The following is a 25,997-nucleotide window of genomic DNA, read 5'->3' as shown; positions in this document are numbered from 1 at the left end:
TAAATGATAACCTGCGGATCGCTAGGGGTCCCACCACTGGGTCTTCCACCAACCCCAAGAATGAGGGTCTGAAATTTTATGTCTGGTAGTGCCATAGACAATGGCCGAAGCAATGATGCGCATGCGATCACTCCTCTTGGGATTGGTGTGGTTAAGTAATAAACTACCTGTAACAGGGTCTCTCGTGCTGGAGTGCCTCTTTAGTACCACCCCGTGTTTCAGGAGGTCCACTCTGCTTTAGCTGGAGTCTGAATGAAGGACGCTGGCAGGAATTCCTTGATTACATGGGCGCATATAAAATATCACTGCTTCTCCATGTATTTCCAGTATGACAACACTTTACTCACAGGACACAGAATATATTTCACACAGGTACAGAGGGCAGGCCTATTGAAAAGCAGCAGGCCAGACATACATTACAATAGCCGCAGGGGGCCGGAGCCTGCCGATATTTACTGTGGGAATTACAAAGGTGGGAGAGGTCAGAAGGGGATATCTTGTCCCCTCTGCCCAGGTGCGCAGCCTGTGGGCTGATGCATTAGGGACATGCCTCTCACATGGAAACTATTATACATACATATAACTGCACAACATAATCTGGGTGCTGAGGGGTTCCGTAACATTACCAATTTAGGACAACCCTCTAAAGGAACAGGCTGAATTAGTTACCTGGTCTTCTTACTAGGATTATCCTGGGTCATACATGGGTCCAGTGGCCAGAGGATCTAAAGGACAGAAATGTCCAAGAAGGATGGGAGATTTTGCTAAATGAAATTCTCACTGCACAATCAGTAACAATCCCGAAAAGAAGGAACAATTGGAAGCATGTAAAGAGACTAGGATGGATGAACACAGAACTTAATCACTTGTTAAAAAGGAAAAAATAAATCAATATTAAATGGAAAGAGGGGGCATATCTAAAGACCATAATGCTGTCCGCAGGGAATGCAGGGCACGAGTTAGAAAAGCTAAAGACAGTAATGAAGTAAGGCTTGCAAGGGACACCTAAAGCAATAAAAAAAGGATTTGGGGATATGTCAAAATCAAAAGAAAAGTCAAAGATGCTCTAGGATTTTTACAGGATGAAAAGGGTGAAGTGGTCAAAAATGATGTTGAGAAGCCGAACTTTAAAATTCCTATTTTGCATCTGTGTTCTCTAAGAAAGCAAATGTAGCATCAATTGATCTTCACTGTGCCATCAAAGGAATAGAAGAATCCACACTATCTATAAACATGGTGAGATGGTGAGGGAGCACTTAGCTAATTACATACATTTTAAATCTCCTGGTCCAGATGAATTACATCCTAGGGTACTGAAAGAGATAGCAGAGGAAATTGCAGAACCACTAGCCATAATCTTTTAAAAATCCTGAAGAACAAAAGTCCCAGAAGATTGGAGAAGAGCAATTGTTGTCCCTATCTTCAAAAAAGGAAAGAAGCCGGAGCCAGGAAATTACAAGCCAGTGAGCCTCACTTCTATACCAAGAAAGATCTTTGAACAAATTATTAAACAGCATGTATGTAAGTACTTGGATGAGAATACAGTAGTTAACCAGAGCCAGCTTGAGTTTGTAGCAAACAAGTCATGCCAGACTAATCTAATTTTTTTCTATGATGGAATCACTGACTGGGAGGATCAGGGAAATGAGGTAGTAAAGTATATGGGAATGTTTAGCTTGAATAAAAGAAGGCTAAGAGGAGACTTAATAGCTGTTTACAAATATCTGATGCAATGTCACAGTGTAGAGGGATCATCATCATTCTCATTTGCACATGGAAACACAAGAAGCAATGGAATGAAACTGAAAGGGAGAAGATACAGATTAAATTTGAGAAAAACTTTCTAACAGTGATCAACAGGCTGCCCCTAGAGGTGGTGAGTCCTCTATCAATGGAAGTCTTCAAACAGAGGCTGGACACACATCTGTCTGAGATGGTTTAGTGAACCCTGCATTAAGCAGGGAGTTGGACACGATGACCCTGGAGGTCCCTTCCAACTTTAACATTCTATGATTCTATGAAATATGGAGTGTCTGCTCTTTTAATTCCGAGGAATTTGTAGAAAGCAGAAACAATTGATTTTAAAAGTCTAAGCAATTCTAAAACTTTTGATAGGATGATATTCGGAATTAGAAGTACGGTAGTTAAATGATATGTAGACTTTTGCAACAGTTTTTTTTATTGTGCCGCCAATGTGTCCAAAATAAAACATAGAAGCCTCTGTGCAATTAGTCTGGATGTAGAATCTCCTACCATTTTATGTATACAGCTCCTATGTAACCAGAACAGTATGTACCAAAAATGGCTGATGACTGAGGGTCCTACTAATAGGACCCTCAACTATCAGGACAACAGGAAATTCAATGAATTTAATCCTGGTGATGTGCAATAGATCCTAAAAGCTCTTTAAATATCCAGAATAGTGAAGGATCTACCCCAAAAAGCATGCTTGTGCAACTGTTTTTTTATAGTTACGGTACATGAATCATGTTTCTTATACATTATGTCCACTTTAACACTTGTTTTATTTCCTTCTACTAGGAGTCACCAATTTTACCATTACGGCTCAGACTACTTACATCAGTCAAACTTGTGGCGGAGAAAATAACATTTCTCATCCTGTCTATGAGGATACTGTATCACAAAGTATTATCATTGAGGTGAACTGTCTGGATTTTGTTACATCACATTACTTGATGATGATATGTCATCTCCTGGTTAAGATCATCATCTACATCAATGTCCACACCTATAGCCACATAATTACCAATCTTCTGTCCAACCAGGATCTTGAGCGAGAGATAGAAGGAGATTTAACTCACACATTTAGATGTAAATGTTTACAAAAATAATTCTATAATTCTTCTAAAATATTTCTTGCAGGCAGCGTCTTACTTGTCCATTTGAAAAAAAATGTAGTCAATATAGTGATGGACGAACCTGTGGAAGTTTGGGTTCATTGGGTTGGGCCGAATTTGAGTTTGGTTTGGTTCCCCGAACTTGACCCCGGACCCGAAGTCAATGGGTACTCGAACTTCAGTGCTGTAAAATGGTTGTAGTAAGGGCTAAGGGGCTGCAAAAGGAAGGAAAATGGGGGTAAGGGAAAGACTATTGCCCCGTGGATAGGGAAATTACTTAAAATAACATAGAATAAACATTTTTTTTAAATAATCTTGAACCAGAAGGTTGAAGTGCAAGAGGAGCAGTGGAGCAGTGCCGTGCATGTGTATTATACTGTACGTGTTAATAAATAAATACATGAAAAAAACAGTGAGGGGAAAGTAGAGCTGTGAGCTGATCTTATCTTTCTGGGAAGGGCCAAAATCCATGGATCTTCCCAGCCTATTAATATCAGCTCCCAGCTGTCTGCTTTGTGTTTGCTGGTTATTAAAAATGTGGGGTCCCTGCTTTATTTAATAACCAACTAAGGCACAGCAGACATGTGGGGGCTGATATGATAGTAACATAGTAACATAGTTAGTAAGGCTGAAAAAAGCCATTTGTCCATCCAGTTCAGCCTATATTCCGTCAGAATAAATCCCCAGATCTACGTCCTTCTACAGAACCTAATAACTGTAAGATACAATATTGTTCTGCTCCAGGAAGACATCCAGGCCTCTCTTGAACCCCTCGACTGAGTTCGCCATCACCACCTCCTCAGGCACGGAAATCCAGATTCTCACTGCCCTAACAGTAAAGAATCCTCTTCTCTGTTGGTGGAAAAAACCTTCTCTCCTCCAGACGAAGAGAATGCCCCCTTGTGCCCGTCACCTTCCTTGGTATAAACAGATCCTCAGAGAGATATTTGTATTGTGCCCTTATATACTTATACATGGTTATTAGATCGCCCCTCAGTCGTCTTTTTTCTAGACTAAATAATCCTAATTTCGCTAATCTCTCTGAGTATTAAAGTTCCCCCATCCCCTTTATTAATTTTGTTGCCCTCCTTTGTACTCGCTTTAGTTCCATTATATCCTTCCTGAGCACCGGTGCCCAAAACTGTACACAGCACTCCAGGCTAGGCTAGCAAGGGCCATGGATATTGTTTTCTTCCCAGCATAATAATACCAACCTTCAGCTGTCTGCTTTCCCTTGACTGATTATTAAAAATATGGGGACTGCAAGTCGTTTTTTAAATTTATTTATTTACTTTACATTGTCAGGTTGGGTCACATGATGCGCCGGCCAATCACAGCCATGACATTACTTGGCATGGCGTTGGAAGTGCCACAGTTTTAAAGCTTGCTGATTGGCCTGTCAACAAGCTTTATTACAGTAACAGCAACCAGTAAGAAGTTCATGTTCAGGGTTTGGGACCGGACACTAGGTGTCTGGTACGAACCTTGAACTTTACCATTCGGGTTCGCTCATCCCTAATAGTCAACATATTGTGAGCCTGTCAACAGCCCTCTCTCATAGAAGTTAATAGATTTTGAGTATACAAAAAGAACTCTTCTACAGAAACCAATAGATTGTAAGCATGCCCACAATACATACAACCATAGAAGTTATTACATTGTGAGCATGCCCACAGGACTCTCCCCCATAGAAGTTAATAGATTGTGAGCATTACCACAGTACACTCTACCAGGAGCAAGTCTACAATGATTTTTTTACGGAAGTCAACAGATCGTGTTTTTCAGACCGTCACTATATATATATATATATATATATATATATATATATATATATATATATATATATATATATATATATATATATATATATACATACATACATACATATAAGATATATATAATATATGTATTACAGTAAACTCACAATTCCTTTTTTCTGCTTTCTTAGCCTGAAGGGATACAGAAAGAAGCGACATCTAGCCATCTCATTTGTCTCCAAGGTAATAAAAAATATCTCAAATGCATAAAACTAGCGCTTTCATTCAATGCTCCTACTATTCTTAAACCGACTCTCAGCTTTAGACAGTGTCTTTTTTATGACGAATTGAGGTCGTTATGTATGTAAGAAAATAATCAGCCGCAATGAAAGATTATTTATGACCATTTGACTCAACAATCATTCAAAATGATACACAAACGTTCCAATGACTGATGGTAAATTACTGTCTGCCGAAAAAAGTTATCTGTCATGTTGTTAAAATAACGGCATTATGCTACTGTACTGGCTAAGTATTAGTATACATAAAGGATGTAGAGGTTAAATGATGCAAACTTTTAAACAAAACCATTTGGAGAAAAATGTTTTTTTTAGCCACATATGCATACATTTTTGCAGAAATAAAAAATTATGCTCTCAACAATGTCCACGTCTTATTATTTCTAATGGAAAAACTGTATACACTAAACATCAGAGCTCCCCCTAGTGGTGACTGTAATTTGGCAGAGATTTATGGTTTACCTCTATAATGTGAGAATTTGAAGCTCTGTAATGAATTTCTGAATTTTCTAGATAAAAAAAATGAATGATATTTGGGGATGTTATTAGTGAGAGACCAGATAGTTTAAGATTTTCTGTAATATTTTCTGTGACCTGTAAATACAAAATTCCATTTTATTTTTATCGAAAATAGCTTCTGAAATTAACAACTGTGCACGTAAAGAAATATTCATTTATTTGTTCATAGGGAATTCATATCAAAACTATAATATTCAATTGAAATTATTTCCACCACCCGGTATGGTCCCCGATTCGGCATTAGCGTTTCTTACAGTCGTGGGTGAGTTCTGGTCGACGAAGGCTAAATCACTGCTTCCTCGATTGCCGTATAATGTATGTCTGAACATCTATTCTCACTGCTGACACATCTACTAGCACAACTGTGTCCAAAGGTTAATGAGGTTCTACCTTCTGCAACTCTATCTGAATGGGAAGATATTTAAAAAAAAAAAACAAACAAAATCAGAATAAAAAATATTAATTTGCATTCCTTGGACAAGTTGTAAAAAGCTGGTGACGACTCTGGCGCTTTGTGTGAATGATACATAAGCCACTCGCTGAGATTTGAGAAGATCCTCATAACTCTTTATTCTTGTCTACCAGGAAATATTGTATGTCTTCCACTCCAAAATCTTCAGAACTTGGTCCAGATGCCTTTTGGCTGTGGAGAACAGAATCTTGCCCGGATTGCGCCCATTCCTTTTATTCTGCATTATCTCCGTATCACACATCAACTTACAGACGTGTTTCTCCAGCGCGGAATTCAGTCCATGAACATCGGTAAGAATGTACTGGACCTGAATGATAGTAATGTCTCAACAACTAATCCTCTCGTGTAGACTTTACTACTACGTCTACAAACACGTTCTACCTTTCACCATGTTCAACCTCCAAATACTAAACCCTAATATTCTGTTCGGGTCATAGTGACCCGAACAGACTTTTTGCGGCCCTGTAGATTTTTTTCTGTAAGTCTATAAAACTTGAGACTCCTTGACTTTTCCTCATTTGGGGAGACCTACCTATGAGTATTTTTTTTTTTCGTTTACTTTTTGCTACACGCAAAAAGTTACACTTGTTGTGTTCGGGTCATAGTGACCCGACATCGTTTTTTACAGCTGTGAGGCCATATTTTCAGTGAAATAAAGGAGTTATAACCTCAGTTGGGTCTATTTATTGCATCTACTATTGTATATCAATTGATTTATTTCCTAAATTATTTCAATGGGGTCGTACACGCGCTCTACCGAGGGTATGCATTGAGATCTGCGCACCATAAAAATGGCTTTATATTGATTATTTTTGGTGCGCAGTCTATTCTAAAATGTAGAGTGCATCCGGAGAGATCACTAGGTGTGCACTACACGTGTATATTATGCGCAGAACGGACTGCTCAGAACGCGCTGTCTAAGACGTTTTTTTTTTTGTAAAGCTGAGCTGTAAAGTCTTGCAAATAATTTTTTTTTGCTAAGTAAGGGTACCGTCTCACAGTGGCACTTTTGTCGCTACGACGGTACGATCCGTGACGTTCCAGCGATATCCATACGATATCGCTGTGTCTGACACGCAGCAGCGATCAGGGACCCTGCTGAGAATCGTACGTCGTAGCAGATCGTTTGGAACTTTCTTTCGTCGCTGGATCTCCCGCTGTCATCGTTGGATCGGTGTGTGTGACACCGATCCAACGATGCGTTCGCTTGTAACCAGGGTAAACATCGGGTTACTAAGCGCAGGGCCGCGCTTAGTAACCCGATGTTTACCCTGGTTACCATCGTAAAAGTAAAAAAAACCAAACACTACATACTCATATTCCGGTGTCCGTCAGGTCCCTTGCCGTCTGCTTCCCGCTCTGACTGACTGCCGGCCGGAAAGTAAGAGCAGAGCACAGCGGTGACGTCACCGCTGTGATCTGCTTTCACTTTACGGCGGCAGAGCGGGAAGCAGACGGCTAGGGACCTGACGGACACCGGAATGTGAGTATGTACTGTTTTTTTTTTTTTTACTTTTACGATGGTAACCAGGGTAAACATCGGGTTACTAAGCGCGGCCCTATGCTTAGTAACCCGATGTTTACCCTGGTTACCCGGGGCCTTCAGCATCGTTGGTCGCTGGAGAGTGGTCTGTGTGACAGCTCTCCAGCGACCACACAACGACTTTCCAACGATCACGGCCAGGTCGTATCGCTGGTCGTGATCGTTGGAAAGTTGCAGAGTGTGACAGTACCCTAAGTCTGTCTTCCTGGCTTATCTGCTTGTTTTCAGATAGGTTCTTATCTTCTCTGCTCTTATCAGTACACATGTTTTGTTTTTGTTTTTTTACAAAATATGTGTAGTTTTCTATTTTCGTTTTGCTCATTGATCTGTTTTTTCAGAATAAAAACGAAAAAAAAGATTTCTAGTTAATTTTTCTTTTTCTTTTACTAGCAAACATGTTCACAAACAGTCTAGTAAGCAAAAAGTATAAAAAAAATGGAGTTAGAGTGTCTAAAATCAAGGTTTAATAAGCCGGGTCATAGTGACCCGGAACACTACAAGTGTATAGTAAATGCGAACAAAACAGCAGGGTTTTAATAAACAGGTGTAACTGAGCTGAATTTGTTCTGTATCTGTAAGTTGGTCATTTTTAGTTGAGCAGCCCCATGATTTACTACCATACATACGGATGGCACGGTAAGTCGCATGGAAAACGCAGGATTAAATCTTACCGACATACTTTCAGCATGAAGCAACAAGCTTAGAGGTTTCACTCTGTCAACAAGGGCACAATCTTGACAACTTCAGTATTTAAACTAAATTTGTACAGCAGAATTAAGGCATGCAGCTTAGTGGTTACACATCAAGGTTGAGGCACAGAGCTTTGCCATTAGTCACCAGAATTGTGACAAAACTTGGCAGTTGCACATCAGAGGAGGTTACAAATTTAGGTTGAATCACAGAACTGGGCATTTATACATCAGAGTTGAGACTCAGAGCTTGATGGTTGCTCATCATAGTTGAGGCACAAAGCTTGGTGGTTACACATCACAGTCAAGGCACCATCTGTGGAGGTTACATTTGAGAAATGAGTTGGATCTGCTCATCTCTAGTGCTCGCTACTGACCAGTGTCACTATTCTCTGCAGGATCCCCTATATCCGTTAATCCACTGTCTGGCTGCTATTGATCACTGGTTCTTGTACATTATAGCAATCCCCATGCTCAGGGTGATGACAATCTCACCCCTTTAGATATTTGTATTTTTCAATATTTTTGAGAAATCTTGAGAAAATGTTATAACCTTGCTAATAGGACCACACAACTCCTACCCAGTACTACCTCTCCACCATTACATGCATGCTTTTAGGAAATCAATCCTAACCTCTCCCAATTTTAAGTCTGATGCAGGTAATTTATGTTTTATTTCAGGTTATGCTCGTCAGCTCAAATACAGGCTTTGGTCAGGCGCTTACAGCTTATTTAGCGGAGTGAATATGGAACCAAATTCATGGTAAGTGCCGTTTGGCTCTTCTGTTGTGGGGAGCTAAATTTTTGGTTGTTAGTTTTATGATTGGGTATGATAGATGTTATGTAATGTCTGATTTAGAAAACCCATTCATCATCACCTTATTTGGAGCTCCCGTTCAGGATTTCCTGGGTTTTTTAAGGAGTTTTTGCAGTAGAAGCTGAGTGGATTTTGGATTTTTAAATTGGGGGTTATTTCAACTTTTACATTTTAGAATTTTTTAAATGTTTTTGTTTGAATTAATGTTTTGCCCAAGAGGACTTGACCATATACTGTACAGAATAGCAATGCTTTAATGTTGTAGTATATGGTGCAATAAATAATCACCTATGAAGCCAAACTATTATGTATTCATACAGTATGTTTGTCTTTTCATGCCTTTAATATGAAGCAAAGAACTGATAATGCAGACAAATTGAAAGCTGCTTTATCTAAAGTACCATCGAACTTGGCGGTTTTACAGGTGACCTAATGCATAACAACAAGTGTGGTGACCGGGTCACATCTTCTTCATTGCAGGTTGACCGTTAATGTCTTCAAGACGTTCGCAGAATGCAAGAAATACATTTACATAGATGACACAATCCAACAACAAACACTCATCTGGCTGTCAAACCTACAGCAACTTGACAGCGGCTGCTTTAGACCCATCGGCGATCCCGTTATGACATGGGTACGAGTTCCAGTTGACTTCCATATTTAGAGGATAAATTAAGTGTGCACTTTCCATTCACTTGAGGTGTGCTCAGAAGTAATGACAAACGTCAATGCAATAATATACTATAACTCGGCACAAATACATGAGGAGAATGATTTCTTCATTATTTCAAAAAATAATATTTCACTCGTAAACAGATATATCGACCCAGCCAACGTTTCGACCTTACCAGTCTTTATCAAGGGAATCTGAATATTAAACAGAAAATGATGAATTTGAGAAAACACAGTATAAATTTATACTATGTACATGAAAAGTGGTCAACATTTATAAAGATATCTTGGGAAATAGTTAGTGATGAGCGAGTGTACTCGTTGCTCGGGTTTTCCCGAGCACGCTCAGGTGGTCTCCGAGTATTTGTTAGTGTTCGGAGATTACGTTTTCATCGCCGCAGCTGAATGATTTACAGCTATTAGCCAGCTTGATTACATGTGGGGATTCCCTAGCAACCAGGCAACCCCCACATGTACTCAGCCTGGCTAATAGCTGTAAATCATTCAGCTGAGGCAAACGAGCAACGAGTACACTCGCTCATCACTACAAATAGTTAATACGTGAAGGTTACACTGAAGAAAGATCATGCTAAGACATTCATAAAAATGTCAATAAATTATCACAACTTCATTTATGGTACCAAGTATTTGCTGGGATGGAGGGAACTTGAGGCAGGGTTATCTCAAAGGGACCCTAAGGGAAAAGGTTTCTAGGTTACTGAATGAGTCATTGTTATAGATTAGGATACTTTCACACATCAGTTTTTTGCCATCAGGCTTAATCCAGCGAACTTTTTAAAAAAACGGGTCCGGCAAAAGTTGCTGCCGAATCCGTTTTTTTCTCATAGACTTGTATTAGCGCTGGATTGTGACGGATGGCCTCACGTTTCATCCGTTTTTCACCGGATTTGTTTTCCGGCGGCCGGAGAAAACGGACATAGTAACTTTTTTAGTCCTTTGAAAAAACGGACAGCGACAACTCCGGCAGCGTCCGGAGTTTGCTATAATGAAAGCCTATGGCGCCGGATCCGTGAAATGATGAATCCGGCAACGGATTCCGTTTTTTTCTATTGAGCATGCCCTGTAGCAGCATTTTCCATTTAGGGTCTCTTTCTCTCCCCAGACCTGCTAGTGCCTGGATATCAGCTAGTCAGATCCGACAAAGAAACAGATCTGTTGCATCAGTTTTTCACAATTTGCAACAACGGATCCGTTTGTTTCAAAAGTAGCCGGATCCAGCCTGACGACAAAAACCTGATATGTGAAAATAACCTTAGAATGAGTGAAGGCAGGACAAAACCATTCAATAAAATTAAAATGGAAAAATAAAAATAAAGATAGTAAGCAGAAGCAGAAGAGCTTGGCAATCTTTTTCAAGTATAATGCAGTAGAGACTCCCATAGTTGGAATAAGAGCCAAGGATAAAACAGAGAAGTGCACTGACGTCATTGCCGGTGAAACATGACAGCGAGTAACTCATGGAGTGTCATTCTCAGAACGATGTTCCATAGGTTGCAGTAGATAATTGGTGGACGCTGTTCAAACGCCATGGATTACGTCTGACCTGGGGGAATTATTTTTTAATAATAAATGGGTGAACCAGGGAATGTATTGGGGAGTCTTTATTCAAGTAAACTTTTTTTGCTGTGTGTATTTTTATTTTTAAATATGGGATTAGTAATGGGGTGTCTGATAGACGCCTCTCATTTCCTAACCCCAGGGTTTGATGTCAGCATCAGCTGCTGACATCAACCCCATAATCCCATTATCCCGGTTGCCACGGCACCAGGACAATAGGTAAGAGCCGGTGCTAAGTGCCATAATTAGTGCATCTAAAAATTTTACTTTTTGGCCACCAAGGTAAATGCTATTTGTGGTGCAAAACCAACACAGCTCATCACTCCAAGAACACCATCCCCACAGCGAAACAAGTTGGTGGCAGCATCATGTTGAGGATGTTTTTCGGTACCAGGGACAGGGAAAATGATCCGAGTCGAGGAGAAGATGGATGATGCGAAATACAGGGATATTTTTGAGCAAAACCTGTTTCAGTCTGTCAGAGATTTGAAACTGGGACAGAGGTTCACCTTCTAGCAAGACAATGACCCAAAGCATACTGCTCAAGCAACACTCAAGTGGTTTAGGGGGAACTTGTAAATGTTTTCGAGTGGCCTAGTCAAGGCCCCCGACCTTAATCTTATAGAGAATTGCTATTCACCAGTGGAAACCAGCTAACTTGAATGAGCTGGAGCAGTTTTGCCTTGAGCAATGGGTAAAAATCCCAGTTGCAAGATGTGGAAAGCTCATAGAGACTTATCCAAAGTGACTTGCAGCTGTAATTGCAGAAAAAGGAGGCTCTACAAAGTACTGACTTTAGGGGCTGAATAGTTATGCACACTAAGGTTTTCAGTTATTCTGTACCATTTGAGGTTTGCTTCACAATCAAAAGAAAACCAAATGTTCACAAGGGTAGGCTTGTTTTTTTTTACATGAAATGATGTAAACCCGCTAAAAAAACCCGACAGGTTTTAAGATAGCTAAACATGAAAAATGACAGGGGGAGTAAATACTTTCGCATGCCACTGTATATCAAATGCTGAGCTTGTCGCACCAGGCGTTAATTTCCAGATAGGGAGTGATGTCCCAGGGCAGGACTGCTGTGACATGGCCAGAGTGCATTGGTGGGTAGTGTATCCCGGGAGAATCCGAAGGCTTCCAGCAGATGCCGAAGAGAGGAAAATATAGCTCATGCGCACCAGTCAGGTCGCGTAGTGAAAATGCATGTAATGTGTGATGATGAATTAAGATAAGACTGGGAGCCAAGAAAAATTATGGGTACAACTGTTAAGGAATATAACAGATTATATCAGAACAAAGAAGAGAAAATGTTTAAGTAAGAAAAATAAAGAAAAGAAATAAAAAACAAAGAAAAACAAAGAAAAAATAAAAAAAATAAGAAAAAATAGGAAAGTTAAGGAAAAAAATGAAAACAATAAGAAAAATAAAAAATAAAAGAAAATAAGAAAAAATAATGAAGAATAAGAAAAATAAGGGAAAATATATAACAATAATAATAATTTTTATTTATATAGCGGCAACATATTCCACAGCGCTTTACAAATTATAGAGGGGATATATATGTATATATATATATATATATATATATATATATATATATATATATATATATATATATATGACTGCCATATTTATTCAGCCACATCTGGGGTAGATTACAGTGATTGAGACAAGTCCTAGAATGCTCCTATTCTGTCATATTTTTTTATTATTTAATTCAGCCTTTTGACCTGTAATTGGTAGATTTACTGCTCAGGATCCCTAGACAAAGGTGTATGTACCAAAGCGGCAACCCATGCAATAAGGCTGCATTGGGGACTGGTGGCTCAGTCATGGTTAATCCTATCACTTTTGAGTTTAGGTGGCAAATTCACCCAAACGGTTGGTGAATTGGCTGAACACATGCATGGAAAGTGGTTGGGGAGGCCCAACACACTGCGCCATAATAGAGGACCACATTTGACATCAATGAATGATTCCTATGTCCACCTTCATCTGAAGTGAATAATCAGTCGTTAATTATACAGAACACGTATCATTTTGTATCTAATAAAACTCTCCTTTCCTTTATATTACACAGAGAGAAGTATCGGATAATGATGTCACCTATACAGCCATCTTTTCCATCGCTTGCCTGGAGTCTAATTACAGTCTTGGGGTAAAATATTTTTTTTTCGATAGTTTACGTTCACTTTATATGACATATGCCAACTTTAAAAAGTACCTATTTCCTCTTGGGAAATCTTATGACGTAAGCGAACATTAAATAAAAAGTAATCTTTAATATATAATATAATTAGGAAAAGAAAATCTCTAATTTAGTGATAAAGACTGTGACCCTTTAAGAGAGGCGCATCGTCAATCTTACATCATACTGAACAATGTAATAACATAATAAATAATATAATGAAGATAATAAAATGTAGGAAGCAATTAAAGATGGATTCCTGTGTAATACGCTGGTAAAATCGAAGTTAAATTTGCATCCCAGGAATAATTAAAAAAATTATTTAATTTGATAATGACATATTTGAGAAAAGGCTTAGATCTTGATTCATCAAAACCAGCGTTGGACAAGCTGAAGTCAAAAGCGTCTCTTCATTCATTCATCTGATTCAGGCGCGTCTGAAAAGAGGTATGTGCCTCTGTGAGCCTCGCCATAAATCATCAGGCCCTTTCTTCCAACCTGTACCAAAATGGGTCTCTAGCTATCCCTATACCCAGGATTACCCCTGATGGTGGGAACGCATGGGTCTCGTTCCTCACTATGCTACTGAGTAGCACTAATCTGTTAAGTGTATGCGAAGAACACAAACAAGACATATGACAGCTTCCAGTATCCCATGGAGACTTTTGGAGCATGCCAAAAGTAAAAAAAAAAAAGCGTTTTTAAAAATATCGAGTATCTGAAAATGACACCATTTTTTTTTTTTTTACAAACTTTGGAATTTTTTTCACCACTAAAAAAAGAACCTAGACATATTTGGTGTCTACAAACTCGTAATGACCCGGAGAATCATAAAGGCAGGTCAGTTTAACAATTTAGTGAACATGGTAAAAAAAAAAAACAAAAAAAAACAACTGTGGGATTGCACTTTTTTTGCAATTTCACTGAACTTGGAATTTGGTGTCGTTCAAAAGTACAACTTGTCCCACAAAAAACAAGCCCTCGTATGGCCATATTGATGGAAAAATAAAAAAGTTATGGCTCTGGGAAGGAGGGGAGCAAAAAATGATAATGCAAAAACAAAAATACCTCCCAGGGTTAAGGCACATTTTGGGGGATACACTGAGCTATACCTAGTGCGAGGGCAAAGGAAGAGTCATTGTGTTGTCCTACAGACTCTTAGACATTAGTCCTGAAGCAATGTATCAGTTTTGTCCTGAGTGTGACATTATGGTGATACTATACTTTGAAATTCAAGGTCCTAAACAGTAAAAACCCCAAATTGACACAAAAAACCCTTACTACTCATCATGGATGGCAACTTGCGCAATTGTCCACGGCTTAGCTTTGTCTGCGGACAAAGCAGCTGGAGAGGGTTTCTATTACAGCAAGCTACCTCCCAAAGAGAAAGAAGGAGACAAAATCAGAGTCACCATGGTGGGAATAAACTTGTTAAACTTTTTATTTTTTATTTTTAACCTGGACTTTCCTTTTTAGAAGATTAAGAGGAAATGTGATAAAAAATAAATAACTCATCAATTAAATCTACCAGCACTCCAGTGTCACCATTGGACAAAGTCATCACGTTCTGCCAAGTGACCGCTGATGCCAATCACTGGCCTTAGTCAGGTTAGCGCTGCATATTTTGATATCAGCTCTGAGGCTAGTGATTGGCTGCAGTGGTCATGTAGATGTATGTTACCACATACTGGGGAGTGTAATGTCTATTAGACATTCATGGTGTATCTTATGGATACGTCATAAATATTCGAGATGGAAATAAACCCTTTAAGAGTTGAGATTTTTTTTTATTTTATCACATTTCTCTCTCTTTTATATATTTTTTTAAATCCAAGACATGTTCTTAATTTGACTGGATAGAAAGAACTGTAGAGCGTTGTCTTGTATTTTCTTCAGATAACGTTGCTGAGCGGTGCATTGACCTGTCTGCAAAACGTTGTTGACACCAACCATAACCTCAGTGTGTACCAACAGGCCATCATGGCCTACGTCTTCACACTGGCTCAGGATTGGGACAGGAGGGAATGTCTTCTCACATCACTAATGTCCAAGGCCATCATGGAAGGTAAGAAGATGCGGCAGATATACACAGCGCATTATATACGAAGGCGCTAAAGCGTAATGTGCAAAGACATTTCTAAGCGGCTTCTACTGATACGGGAAACCTAGTTGACTAGATATCCATTGTATAACATAAAACCTTCTGGTCATCAGGAGGCATGATCCACTGGGAACGTGACGACAAACCTGCAGCACGACCAGTTGACTTTTTTTATCCTCCGAGTTCTCCTGCTGAGGTTAAAATCACAGCATACGTGTTACTGGTCCTCGCTCTGGGCCCCAATGCTACAGGAGAGCTGACGACCATGGGGAAGATCTCTGTCTGGCTGATCAGGCAACAAAATCCATATGGAGGATTTCAGTCTACAGAGGTAAGTGCTCTATCTATCTATCTATCTATCTATCTATCTATCTATCTATCTATCTATCTATCTATCTATCTATATACAGTTGCGCTCAAAACTTTACATACCCCAGCAGAATTTTTACTTTCTTGGCTTTTTTTCAGCGAATATGAATGATAACACCAAAACTTTTTCTCCACTCGTGGATAGTGGTTGGGTGAAGCCATTTATCGTCAAACTACTGTGTTTTCTCTTTTTAAATCATAATGACAGCCCAAAACATCCAAATGACCCTGATCAAACGTTTACCAACCCTGTTTCTTAATACCGTGTATTGCCCCCTCTAACATCAATGACAGCTTGAAGTCTTTTGTGGTAGTTGTGGATGAGGTTCTTTATTTTCTCAGATAGTAAAGCTGCCCACTCTTTTTTTCAAAAAGCCTCCAGTTCCTGTAAATTCCTGGGCTGTCTAGCATGAACTGCACTCTTGAGATCTCCCCAGAGTGGCTCAATGATATTGAGGTCATGAGACTGAGATGGCCACTCCAGAGCCTTCATTTTGTTCTGCTGTAGCCAATGACAGGTCGACTTGGCCTTGTGTTTTGGATTGTTGCCATGTTGGAACGTCCAAGTACGTCCCATACACAGCTTTTGGGCTGTTGAGTGCAAATTTGCCTCCAGTATTTTCTGATAATGTGCTGCATTCATCTTTCCTTCAACTTTGATCAAGTTTTGTGTGCCTTTGTAGCTCACACATCCCCAAAACATCAGCGATCCACCTCCGTGCTTTACAGTAGGAATGGTGTTCCGTTCATCCTAGGCCTTGTTGACCTCTTTCCAAATGCAACGTTTATGGTTGTGACCAAAAAGTTACATTTTAGTCTCCTCACTCCAAATTACCTTGTACCAGAGTTTTCAGGCTTGTCTCTGTGCTGTTTTGTGTATTGTAGGTGAGATACTTTATGGCATTTGCGCACTAATGGCTTTCTTCTGGTGACTCGACCATGCAGCCCATTTTTCTTCAAGTGCCTCTTTATTGTGCATTTTGAAACAGACACACCGCTAGTTTTCAGAGAGTCCTGTATTTCAGCTGATCTTATTTGTGGGTTTTTCTTTAACAATTTTCCTGGCAGTTGTGGACAACATTTTTGTCTACCTGACCGTGGTTTTGTTTTTACAGAGCCCCTGATTTTCCATTTATTAATCACAGTTTTAATGCTGCTGACTGGCATTATCAATTCCTTGGATATCTTTTGCATATGAGTTTGCTGCACTGAAAGTAAAGGGGCCTAATAATATTGTATGACCCACTTTTCAGTTTTTGAATTTCCACAAAAATTTAAAAAAACTAATAAATTTCATTCAATTTCACAATTTTGTCCCACTTGTTGATTCTTCACCAAAAATGTACACTTGGTATCTTTATGTTTGAAGCATGATATGTGGGAAAAGCTTGAAAAGTTCAAGGGAGCCAAATACTTTCGCAAGGCACTAAAAATATATATTGTAATAAGTATGAATATGTATAAGCAGGTGATACAGACCTATTGTAAAAGGAATAATAAGAATTGCAGAGATTTAAGAAAAATGAATGTGAAGATATACGATCATACGAGCACTTTAGCACAAGTCACTTTATGAAACTGGGATTGCACAAAGGATTTTTTTATATATGTATATGTTATAAAAATGTTGTATTTATGAATGAATAATGATCAATTATGTAAATGATGCTAGATTATGCCTATAAAAGCACTATTGTTGGTAACACCCACTGCTTGAAAAAGGCTCAGTGTGAGCCGAAACGTCGCACAGAGATGTGGGTTGAATAAATTTCACATTTTTCACCCTGAAAAGGACTTGGAGTGCTGCCTTCTTTTTTCTATGTATGTATACAAGTTGGGTAGATGAGTGGACCATTCTACCCAGGAGGCTGGGCACCCACTGGTGAGCATTGTGCTGTTCCAATTTTTCTTTTTCTATATATATATATATATATATATATATATATATATATATATATATATATATACATATATATAGGCCAATATACTACGTGGCTGGCCAATATACTACGTGGCTGGCCAATTTACTACGTGGCTTGGCAATATACTACGTCACTGGCAATATACTACGTGTCTGACCAATATACTACGTGGACTGTGCAATATACTACGTCGACATGCATATTCTAGAATACCCGATGCGTTAGAATCTAGTATATATATATATATATATATATATATATATATATATATATATATATATATATATATATATATATATACACACACAACAAGAAGCTGGAGTAAGAAAGTCCCAAAACACATGTTAACTAAAAATAATATATATTTTATTACAATCAGTAAACAACAATCGCTTGAAACATCAAATATTATAATAGCACATATAAGTCAGGAAAAATGGGGAGGAAACCTGTAGGTATGCTGGATGGTAATAGAGAGCCCAAATGTCTCAAACTAGGTATATAAAGAAGTACCACTACTGGGAATATGCAAGGAAAGACCCATAATCAGAGCAGGGTTGTAACGCACCTAATAGTGCAAAAATATACCTCCATATTAGATCCCAGTAACATTGTAAAGTGTCAGAGCTTACCCATGTAGGAGGCAGATGATTCTCCCTGTTCCACCAGCGGCCCCCTCTCACGTTTCGCGGTCAGCTTTTTCAATGAGGGTTAACTATTAGCCGCTCTTTGCCTGTTTAAATAGTGCATATACCGGAAGTGTAAGTGACATCTCAGCGCACTCGCATCCAGGACCTGGCACCGATTCCCCTTCTGGCCGTCAAAGCCACGCCTGCATAGGGCGGAATACCGCCAGGTGACGTCACATGATATGCGTGCGCAGCTATTACTGATAGTCATCGGGGAGCCAGAACCTTTGGTCCAAGGTGCGCGTGCGCACAGTCACTGGCCATCCTATTGAAGACCATAGAGGCTGCCATCATGTCACGGATCAAGGAAAAGTCCCCACACGGTACCGTGAGTGTGAACTTGGCACAATTGCACTTTATTATCGATTATATTTTCTGAAATTACCCATTAGTAGTGTACTTATGAATGTATAGTAACGGTGCTTACTTTGCATCGTCATATTCTTACACTGTTCACACTCACGGTACTGTGTGGGGACTTTTCCTTGATCTCTGACATGATGGCAGCCTCTATGGTCTTCAATAGATTATGGGTCTTTCCTTGCATATTCCCAGTAGTGGTACTTCTTTATATACCTAGTTTGAGACATTTGGGCTCTCTATTACCATCCAGCATACCTACAGGTTTCCTCCACATTTTTCCTGACTTATATGTGCTATTATAATATTTGATGTTTCAAGCGATTGTTGTTTACTGATTGTAATAAAATATATATTATTTTTAGTTAATATGTGTTTTGGGATTTTCTTACTCCAGCTTCTTGTTGTATATGTGTTTCGGAGTTTCCCTGTGAGTCCTGTTGATGCGGACAGTAACAGTGGGGGAGCGAGATTGTTTTGCTCTCAGCCATTTACCCATGGTATGCTTTATGGTCTATGTATAGATATATATATATATATATATATATATATATATATATATATATATATATATATACGGTATGTACAGTACAGACCAAAAGTTTGGACACACCTTCTCTTTTAAAGATTTTTCTGTATTTTCATGATTATGAAAATTGTACATTCACACTGAAGGCATCAAAACTATGAATTAACACATGTGGAATTATATACGTAACAAAAAAGTGTCAAACAACCGAAATTATGTCTTATATTCTAGGTTCTTCAAAGTAACCACCTTTTGCTTTGATGACTGCTTTGCACACTCTTGGCATTCTCTTGATGAGCTTCAAGAGGTAGTCTCCGGGAATGGTTTTCACTTCACAGGTGTGTCCTGTCAGGTTTAATAAGTGGGATTTCTTGCCTTATAAATGGGGTTGGGACCATCAGTTGTGTTGAGCAGAAGTCTGGTGGATACACAGCTGATGGTCCTACTGAATAGACTGTTAGAATTTGTATTATGGCAAGAAAAAAGCAGCTAAGTAAAGAAAAACGAGTGGCCATCATTACTTTAACCCCTTTACCCCCAAGGGTGGTTTGCACGTTAATGACCAGGCCAATTTTTACAATTCTGACCACTGTCCCTTTATGAGGTTATAACTCTGGAATGCTTCAACGGATCCTGGTGATTCTGACACTGTTTTCTCGTGACATGTTGTACTTCATGAAAGTGGTAAAATTTCTTTGATATTACCTGCGTTTATTTGTGAAAAAAAACGGAAATTAGGCGAAAATTTTGAAAATTTCTCAATTTTCCAACTTTGAATTTTGATGCCCTTAAATCACAGAGATATGTCACACAAAATACTTAATACCGGTAAGTAACATTTCCCACATGTCTACTTTACATCAGCACAATTTTGGAACCAACAATTTTTTTTGTTAGGAAGTTATAAGGGTTAAAAGTTGACCAGCAATTTCTCATTTTTACAAAACTATTTTTTTTTTTAGGGACCACATTACATTTGAAGTCATTTTGAGGGGTCTATATGATAGAAAATACCCAAGTGTGACACCATTCTAAAAAACTACACCCCTCAAGGTGCTCAAAACCACATTCAAGAAGTTTATTAACCCTTCAGGTGTTTCACAGGAATGTTTGGAATGTTTAAATAAAAATGAACATTTAACTTTTTTTCACAAAAAATTTACTTCAGCACCAATTTGTTTTATTTTACCAAGGGTAACAGGAGAAATTGGACCCCAAAAGTTGGATCCATAACAAGAAGAAGTAATGGACTACATGTCCATAGATAAATAAATCACAATTTTATTAGATCACAAAGTCACAAAAATTCGAATATATACAAGTCAATAAATACACAAATACAACTCATTCAGATAGAGAGAAACCAGGTAGCACAAACCAAGAACTAGTGTGGATCACAAAAGACGTCATATACCGCCATAAAGTGCACAGTGCAGATGTAAGAGGGCATTAACCGGGGGTATAGTAAAAAAGTAGGAGACAGTTGGTGAGCCCTGTACACAGGCTCAAAAGTGTCATAAACGTCACAAATTACCCTCCAAGTTCTTACCCATATACTGGCGTCAAAAAGGGATCCACACCGTTGCCCCAACGCGCGTTTCGCGTCGGCTTCGTCAAGGGGCGGCCCTGACAAAGCCGACGCGAAACGCGCGTTGGGGCAACGGTGTGGATCCCTTTTTGACGCCAGTATATGGGTAAGAACTTGGAGGGTAATTTGTGACATTTATGACACTTTTGAGCCTGTGTACAGGGCTCACCAACTGTCTCCTACTTTTTTACTATACCCCCGGTTAATGCCCTCTTACATCTGCACTGTGCACTTTATGGCGGTATATGACGTCTTTTGTGATCCACACTAGTTCTTGGTTTGTGCTACCCGGTTTCTCTCTATCTGAATGAGTTGTATTTGTGTATTTATTGACTTGTATATATTCGAATTTTTGTGACTTTGTGATCTAATAAAATTGTGATTTATTTATCTATGGACATGTACTCCATTACTTCTTCTTGTTATGGATCCAGCTTGCTAGGAGTGTCCTAAGTATATTTTGTTGATACATTTCTCCCCTGTAAGCTCTCCCCACTGTGGTGCAGAGCATGGTGGAGAAATTTAGAGATTTACCCTCCATCTTGGGCTTATTTTTCTGGACCCCAAAAGTTGTTGTACAATTTGTCCTGAGTACGCCGATACCCCATATGTGGGGGTAAACCACTGTTTGGGAGCATGGTAGGAATCGGAAGGGAAGAAGCGCCATTTGACTTTTTCAATACAAAATTCACTGGAATTGAGATGGGATGCCAAGTTGCGTTTGGAGAGCCCCTGATGTGCCTAAACATTGAAACCCCCCACAAGTGACACCATTTTGGAAACTAGACCCCCTAAGGAACTTATCTAGATGTGTTGTGAGCACTTTTACCCATTAAGTGATTCACAGAAGTTTATAATGCAGAGCCGTAAAAATAAAAAATCATATTTTTTCACAAAAATGATTTTTTCGCCCCCAATTTTTTATTTTGCCAAGGGTAAGAGAAGAAATTGGACCCCAAAAGTTGTTGTACAATTTGTCCTGAGTACGCTGATACCTCGTATGTGGGGGTAAACCAGTGTTTGGGCGCATGGCAGAGCTCGGAAGGGAAGGAGCACCGTTTGAGTTTTCAATGCAAAATTGACTGGAATTGAGATGGGACACCATGTTGCGTTTGGAGAGCCCTAATGTGCCTGAACAGTGGAAACCCCCAATTCTAACTGAAACCCTAACCCTAACACACCCCAAACCCTAATCCCAACCCTAACCACATCCCTAACTCCAACTCACCCCTAACCCTAATCCCAACCATAACCCTAACCACACCCCTAACCCTGACACACCCCTAACCCTAATCCCAACCGTAAATGTAATCCAAACCTCAACCCTAACCCTAGCCCCAACCCTAACCCTAGCCCCAACACTAACCCTAGCCCCAACCCTAACCCTGAGCCTAGCCCTAACCCTAGCCCTGAACCTAACCCTAACCGTAGCCCTAGCCCTATGTTGTGAACTATACTTCTTGGCTCCCTCTTGTGGTCACTAGTGATTTGGCACTTGGATTGTCTTTTACCAGGTTTGTGCTCACCTGCTTCGTTAGGCCTGGGGTGTTGCTATTTAAACTTCCTGGATTCTCAGTCCAGTGCCTGGCTTCGTTGTAATCAGATCACTTCTGTTTTCTCCTGTCTTCAGGTCCTGGTTCTTTGCAAGATAAGCTAAGTCCTGCTTTCGTACTCTTGATCATTTGCATTGTTCATATTTTTTTGTCCAGCTTGTACAATATGTGATTCCTGTTATTGCTGGAAGCTCTAGGGGGGCTGATATTCTCCCCCCACACCGTCAGTCGGTTTGGGGGTTCTTGGATATTCAGCGTGGATATTTTGCAGGGTTTTTTGCTGACCATATAAGTCTTCTTACTATATTCTGCTATTAGTCAGTGGGCCTCTCTTTGCTAAATCTAGTTCATTCTTACGTTTGTCTTTTCTTCTTACCTCACCGTTATTATTTGTTGGGGGCTTGTATTACTTTGGGGTCTTTTCTCTGGAGGCAAGAGAGGTCTTATTTTCCCTGATAGGGGTAGTTAGTTCTCCGGCTGGCGCGAGACGTCTAGAATCAACGTAGGCACGTTCCCCGGCTGCTGTTAGTGTTTGCGCTAGGATCAGGTATATGGTCAGCCTAGTTACCACTTCCCTATGAGCTGGTATTTATGTTTTGCAGACTTTGCTGTAATCTTTGAGGTCCCCTGCCATTGGGATCATAACAGTAAGCCAGGCCAATAAATAGTTAATGCATTGCTGAAGTGGGATTAAAAGAAAAGAAGTTCTGAGTTTTTTTTTTTTTTTTTCTTCCTCCCCTTTATCTCTGAGTGGCTTGAAGCTTTGCTGCAGACATGAATGTTCAGACCTTGATTACTAGTGTGGATCAGCTTGCTGCACGTGTGCAGGGCATTCAGGATTTTGTTGTTAGCAGTCCTATGTCAGAGCCTAAGATACCTATTCCTGAGCTGTTCTCTGGAGATCGATTTAAATTTAGGAATTTTAGGAATAATTGTAAATTGTTTCTATCTTTGAAACCTCGTTCGTCTGGAGATTCAGCTCAGCAAGTTAAAATTATTATCTCCTTCTTGCGTGGCGACCCTCAGGATTGGGCTTTCTCGTTAGCGCCAGGAGATCCTGCATTGGCGGATGTTGATGCGTTTTTTCTGGTGCTCGGATTGCTTTATGAGGAGCCTAATCTTGAAATTCAGGCAGAAAAAGCTCTACTGGCCATCTCTCAGGGCCAGGATGAAGCTGAGGTGTACTGCCAAAAATTTCGGAAATGGTCCGTGCTTACTCGATGGAATGAATGTGCTCTGGCCGCAAATTTCAGAAATGGCCTTTCTGAAGCCATTAAGAATGTGATGGTGGGTTTTACAATTCCTACAAGTCTGAATGATTCTATGGCGCTGGCTATTCAGATTGATCGGCGTTTGCGGGAGCGCAAATCCGCTAAACCTCTGGCGGTGTTGTCTGAACAGACACCTGTCTCAATGCAATGCGATAGAATCCTGACTAGAACCGAACGACAAAATCATAGACGTCAGAATGGGCTGTGTTTTTACTGTGGTGATTCTACACATGTTATATCAGCATGCTCTAAACGCCTAACCAAGGTTGTCAGTCCTGTCACCATTGGTAATTTGCAGCCTAAATTTATTTTGTCTGTGACTTTAATTTGTTCATTGTCTTCCTACCCTGTTATGGCATTTGTGGATTCAGGTGCTGCCCTGAGTCTTATGGACTTGTCGTTTGCCAAGCGCTGCGGTTTTGTCCTGGAGCCTTTAAAGGTTCCGATTCCTCTCAGAGGAATTGATGCTACGCCACTGGCGGAAAATAAACCGCAGTATTGGACACAAGTGACCATGTGCATGACTCCTGAACATCGGGAGGATAATTCCTGGGTGGCCGCCTCTGATGTTCATGCAGCCGATTTGGTTCGTGCCTTCCACGCTGCTCATCCTGGTCGCCCTGGTGGTCTTGGTGAGGGTTCGGTGACCCCTCCTTAAAGGGGGGGTACTGTTGTGAACTATACTTCTTGGCTCCCTCTTGTGGTCACTAGTGATTTGGCACTCGGATTGTCTTTTACCAGGTTTGTGCTCACCTGCTTCGTTAGGCCTGGGGTGTTGCTATTTAAACTTCCTGGATTCTCAGTCCAGTGCCTGGCTTCGTTGTAATCAGTTCACTTCTGTTTGCTCCTGTCTTCAGGTCCTGGTTCTTTGCAAGATAAGCTAAGTCCTGCTTTCGTACTCTTGATCATTTGCATTGTTCATATTACTGTTGTGAACTATACTTCTTGGCTCCCTCTTGTGGTCACTAGTGATTTGGCACTTGGATTGTCTTTTACCAGGTTTGTGCTCACCTGCTTCGTTAGGCCTGGGGTGTTGCTATTTAAACTTCCTGGATTCTCAGTCCAGTGCCTGGCTTCGTTGTAATCAGTTCACTTCTGTTTGCTCCTGTCTTCAGGTCCTGGTTCTTTGCAAGATAAGCTAAGTCCTGCTTTCGTACTCTTGATCATTTGCATTGTTCATATTTTTTTGTCCAGCTTGTACAATATGTGATTCCTGTTATTGCTGGAAGCTCTAGGGGGGCTGATATTCTCCCCCCACACCGTCAGTCGGTTTGGGGGTTCTTGGATATTCAGCGTGGATATTTTGCAGGGTTTTTTGCTGACCATATAAGTCTTCTTACTATATTCTGCTATTAGTCAGTGGGCCTCTCTTTGCTAAATCTAGTTCATTCTTACGTTTGTCTTTTCTTCTTACCTCACCGTTATTATTTGTTGGGGGCTTGTATTACTTTGGGGGGTTCGTTTGCACGGCATTCCGGAGAATGTCGTGTCCGACAGAGGATCCCAGTTTGTGTCCAGATTCTGGCGATCTTTTTGTGCTAAGATGGGCATTGATTTGTCGTTTTCATCTGCCTTCCATCCTCAGACTAATGGTCAAACGGAGCGAACTAATCAGACACTGGAGGCTTATTTGAGATGTTTTGTTTCTGCGGACCAGGATGATTGGGTGACCTTCTTGCCATTGGCGGAGTTTGCCCTTAATAATCGGGCTAGTTCCGCTACTTTGGTTTCGCCATTCTTCTGCAACTCTGGTTTTCATCCTCGTTTCTCCTCGGGTCATGTTGAGTCTTCTGACTGTCCTGGGGTGGATTCCGTGGTGGATAGGTTGCAGCGGATTTGGAATCATGTGGTGGACAACTTGAAGTTGTCACAGGAGAAGGCTCAGCGTTTTGCCAACCGCCGCCGCGGTGTGGGCCCCCGACTTCGTGTTGGGGATTTGGTTTGGTTGTCTTCTCGGTATGTCCCTCTGAAGGTTTCCTCTCCTAAGTTTAAGCTTTGCTTTATTGGTCCTTATAAAATTTTGGAAGTTCTTAACCCGGTTTCTTTTCGTTTGGATCTTCCGGTGTCGTTTGCCATTCACAACGTGTTCCATAGGTCTTTGTTACGGCGGTACGTTGTGCCTGTGGTTCCTGCTGTTGAGCCTCCTGCTCCGGTGTTGGTTGAGGGCGAGTTGGAGTACGTGGTGGAGAAGATCTTGGATTCTCGTCTCTCTAGACGGAGGCT

General features: G+C 40.2%; 1 protein-coding gene across 1 annotated transcript in view; it reads left to right on the top strand.

Moving 5' to 3' along the window:
* LOC143767554 (ovostatin-like) overlaps nt 1-25,997 on the top strand; it is a 94,955-nt gene that overhangs the window by 48,242 nt on the left and 20,716 nt on the right. Inside the window, exons 13-21 of the mRNA XM_077255962.1 lie at nt 2,542-2,660; nt 4,807-4,858; nt 5,603-5,695; nt 6,019-6,195; nt 8,819-8,900; nt 9,435-9,588; nt 13,285-13,362; nt 15,289-15,457; nt 15,607-15,824. Coding sequence (XP_077112077.1) covers nt 2,542-2,660; nt 4,807-4,858; nt 5,603-5,695; nt 6,019-6,195; nt 8,819-8,900; nt 9,435-9,588; nt 13,285-13,362; nt 15,289-15,457; nt 15,607-15,824 — 1,142 coding nt within the window. The remainder of the gene's footprint in view (nt 1-2,541; nt 2,661-4,806; nt 4,859-5,602; nt 5,696-6,018; nt 6,196-8,818; nt 8,901-9,434; nt 9,589-13,284; nt 13,363-15,288; nt 15,458-15,606; nt 15,825-25,997) is intronic.

Source organism: Ranitomeya variabilis, chromosome 4 (assembly GCF_051348905.1).
Source record: "Ranitomeya variabilis isolate aRanVar5 chromosome 4, aRanVar5.hap1, whole genome shotgun sequence".
In the NCBI taxonomy this organism is placed as follows: domain Eukaryota; kingdom Metazoa; phylum Chordata; class Amphibia; order Anura; family Dendrobatidae; genus Ranitomeya; species Ranitomeya variabilis.
The sequence above is the reverse complement of the archived record's forward strand: the minus strand, read 5'-3'. Positions and strand labels throughout refer to the sequence as shown.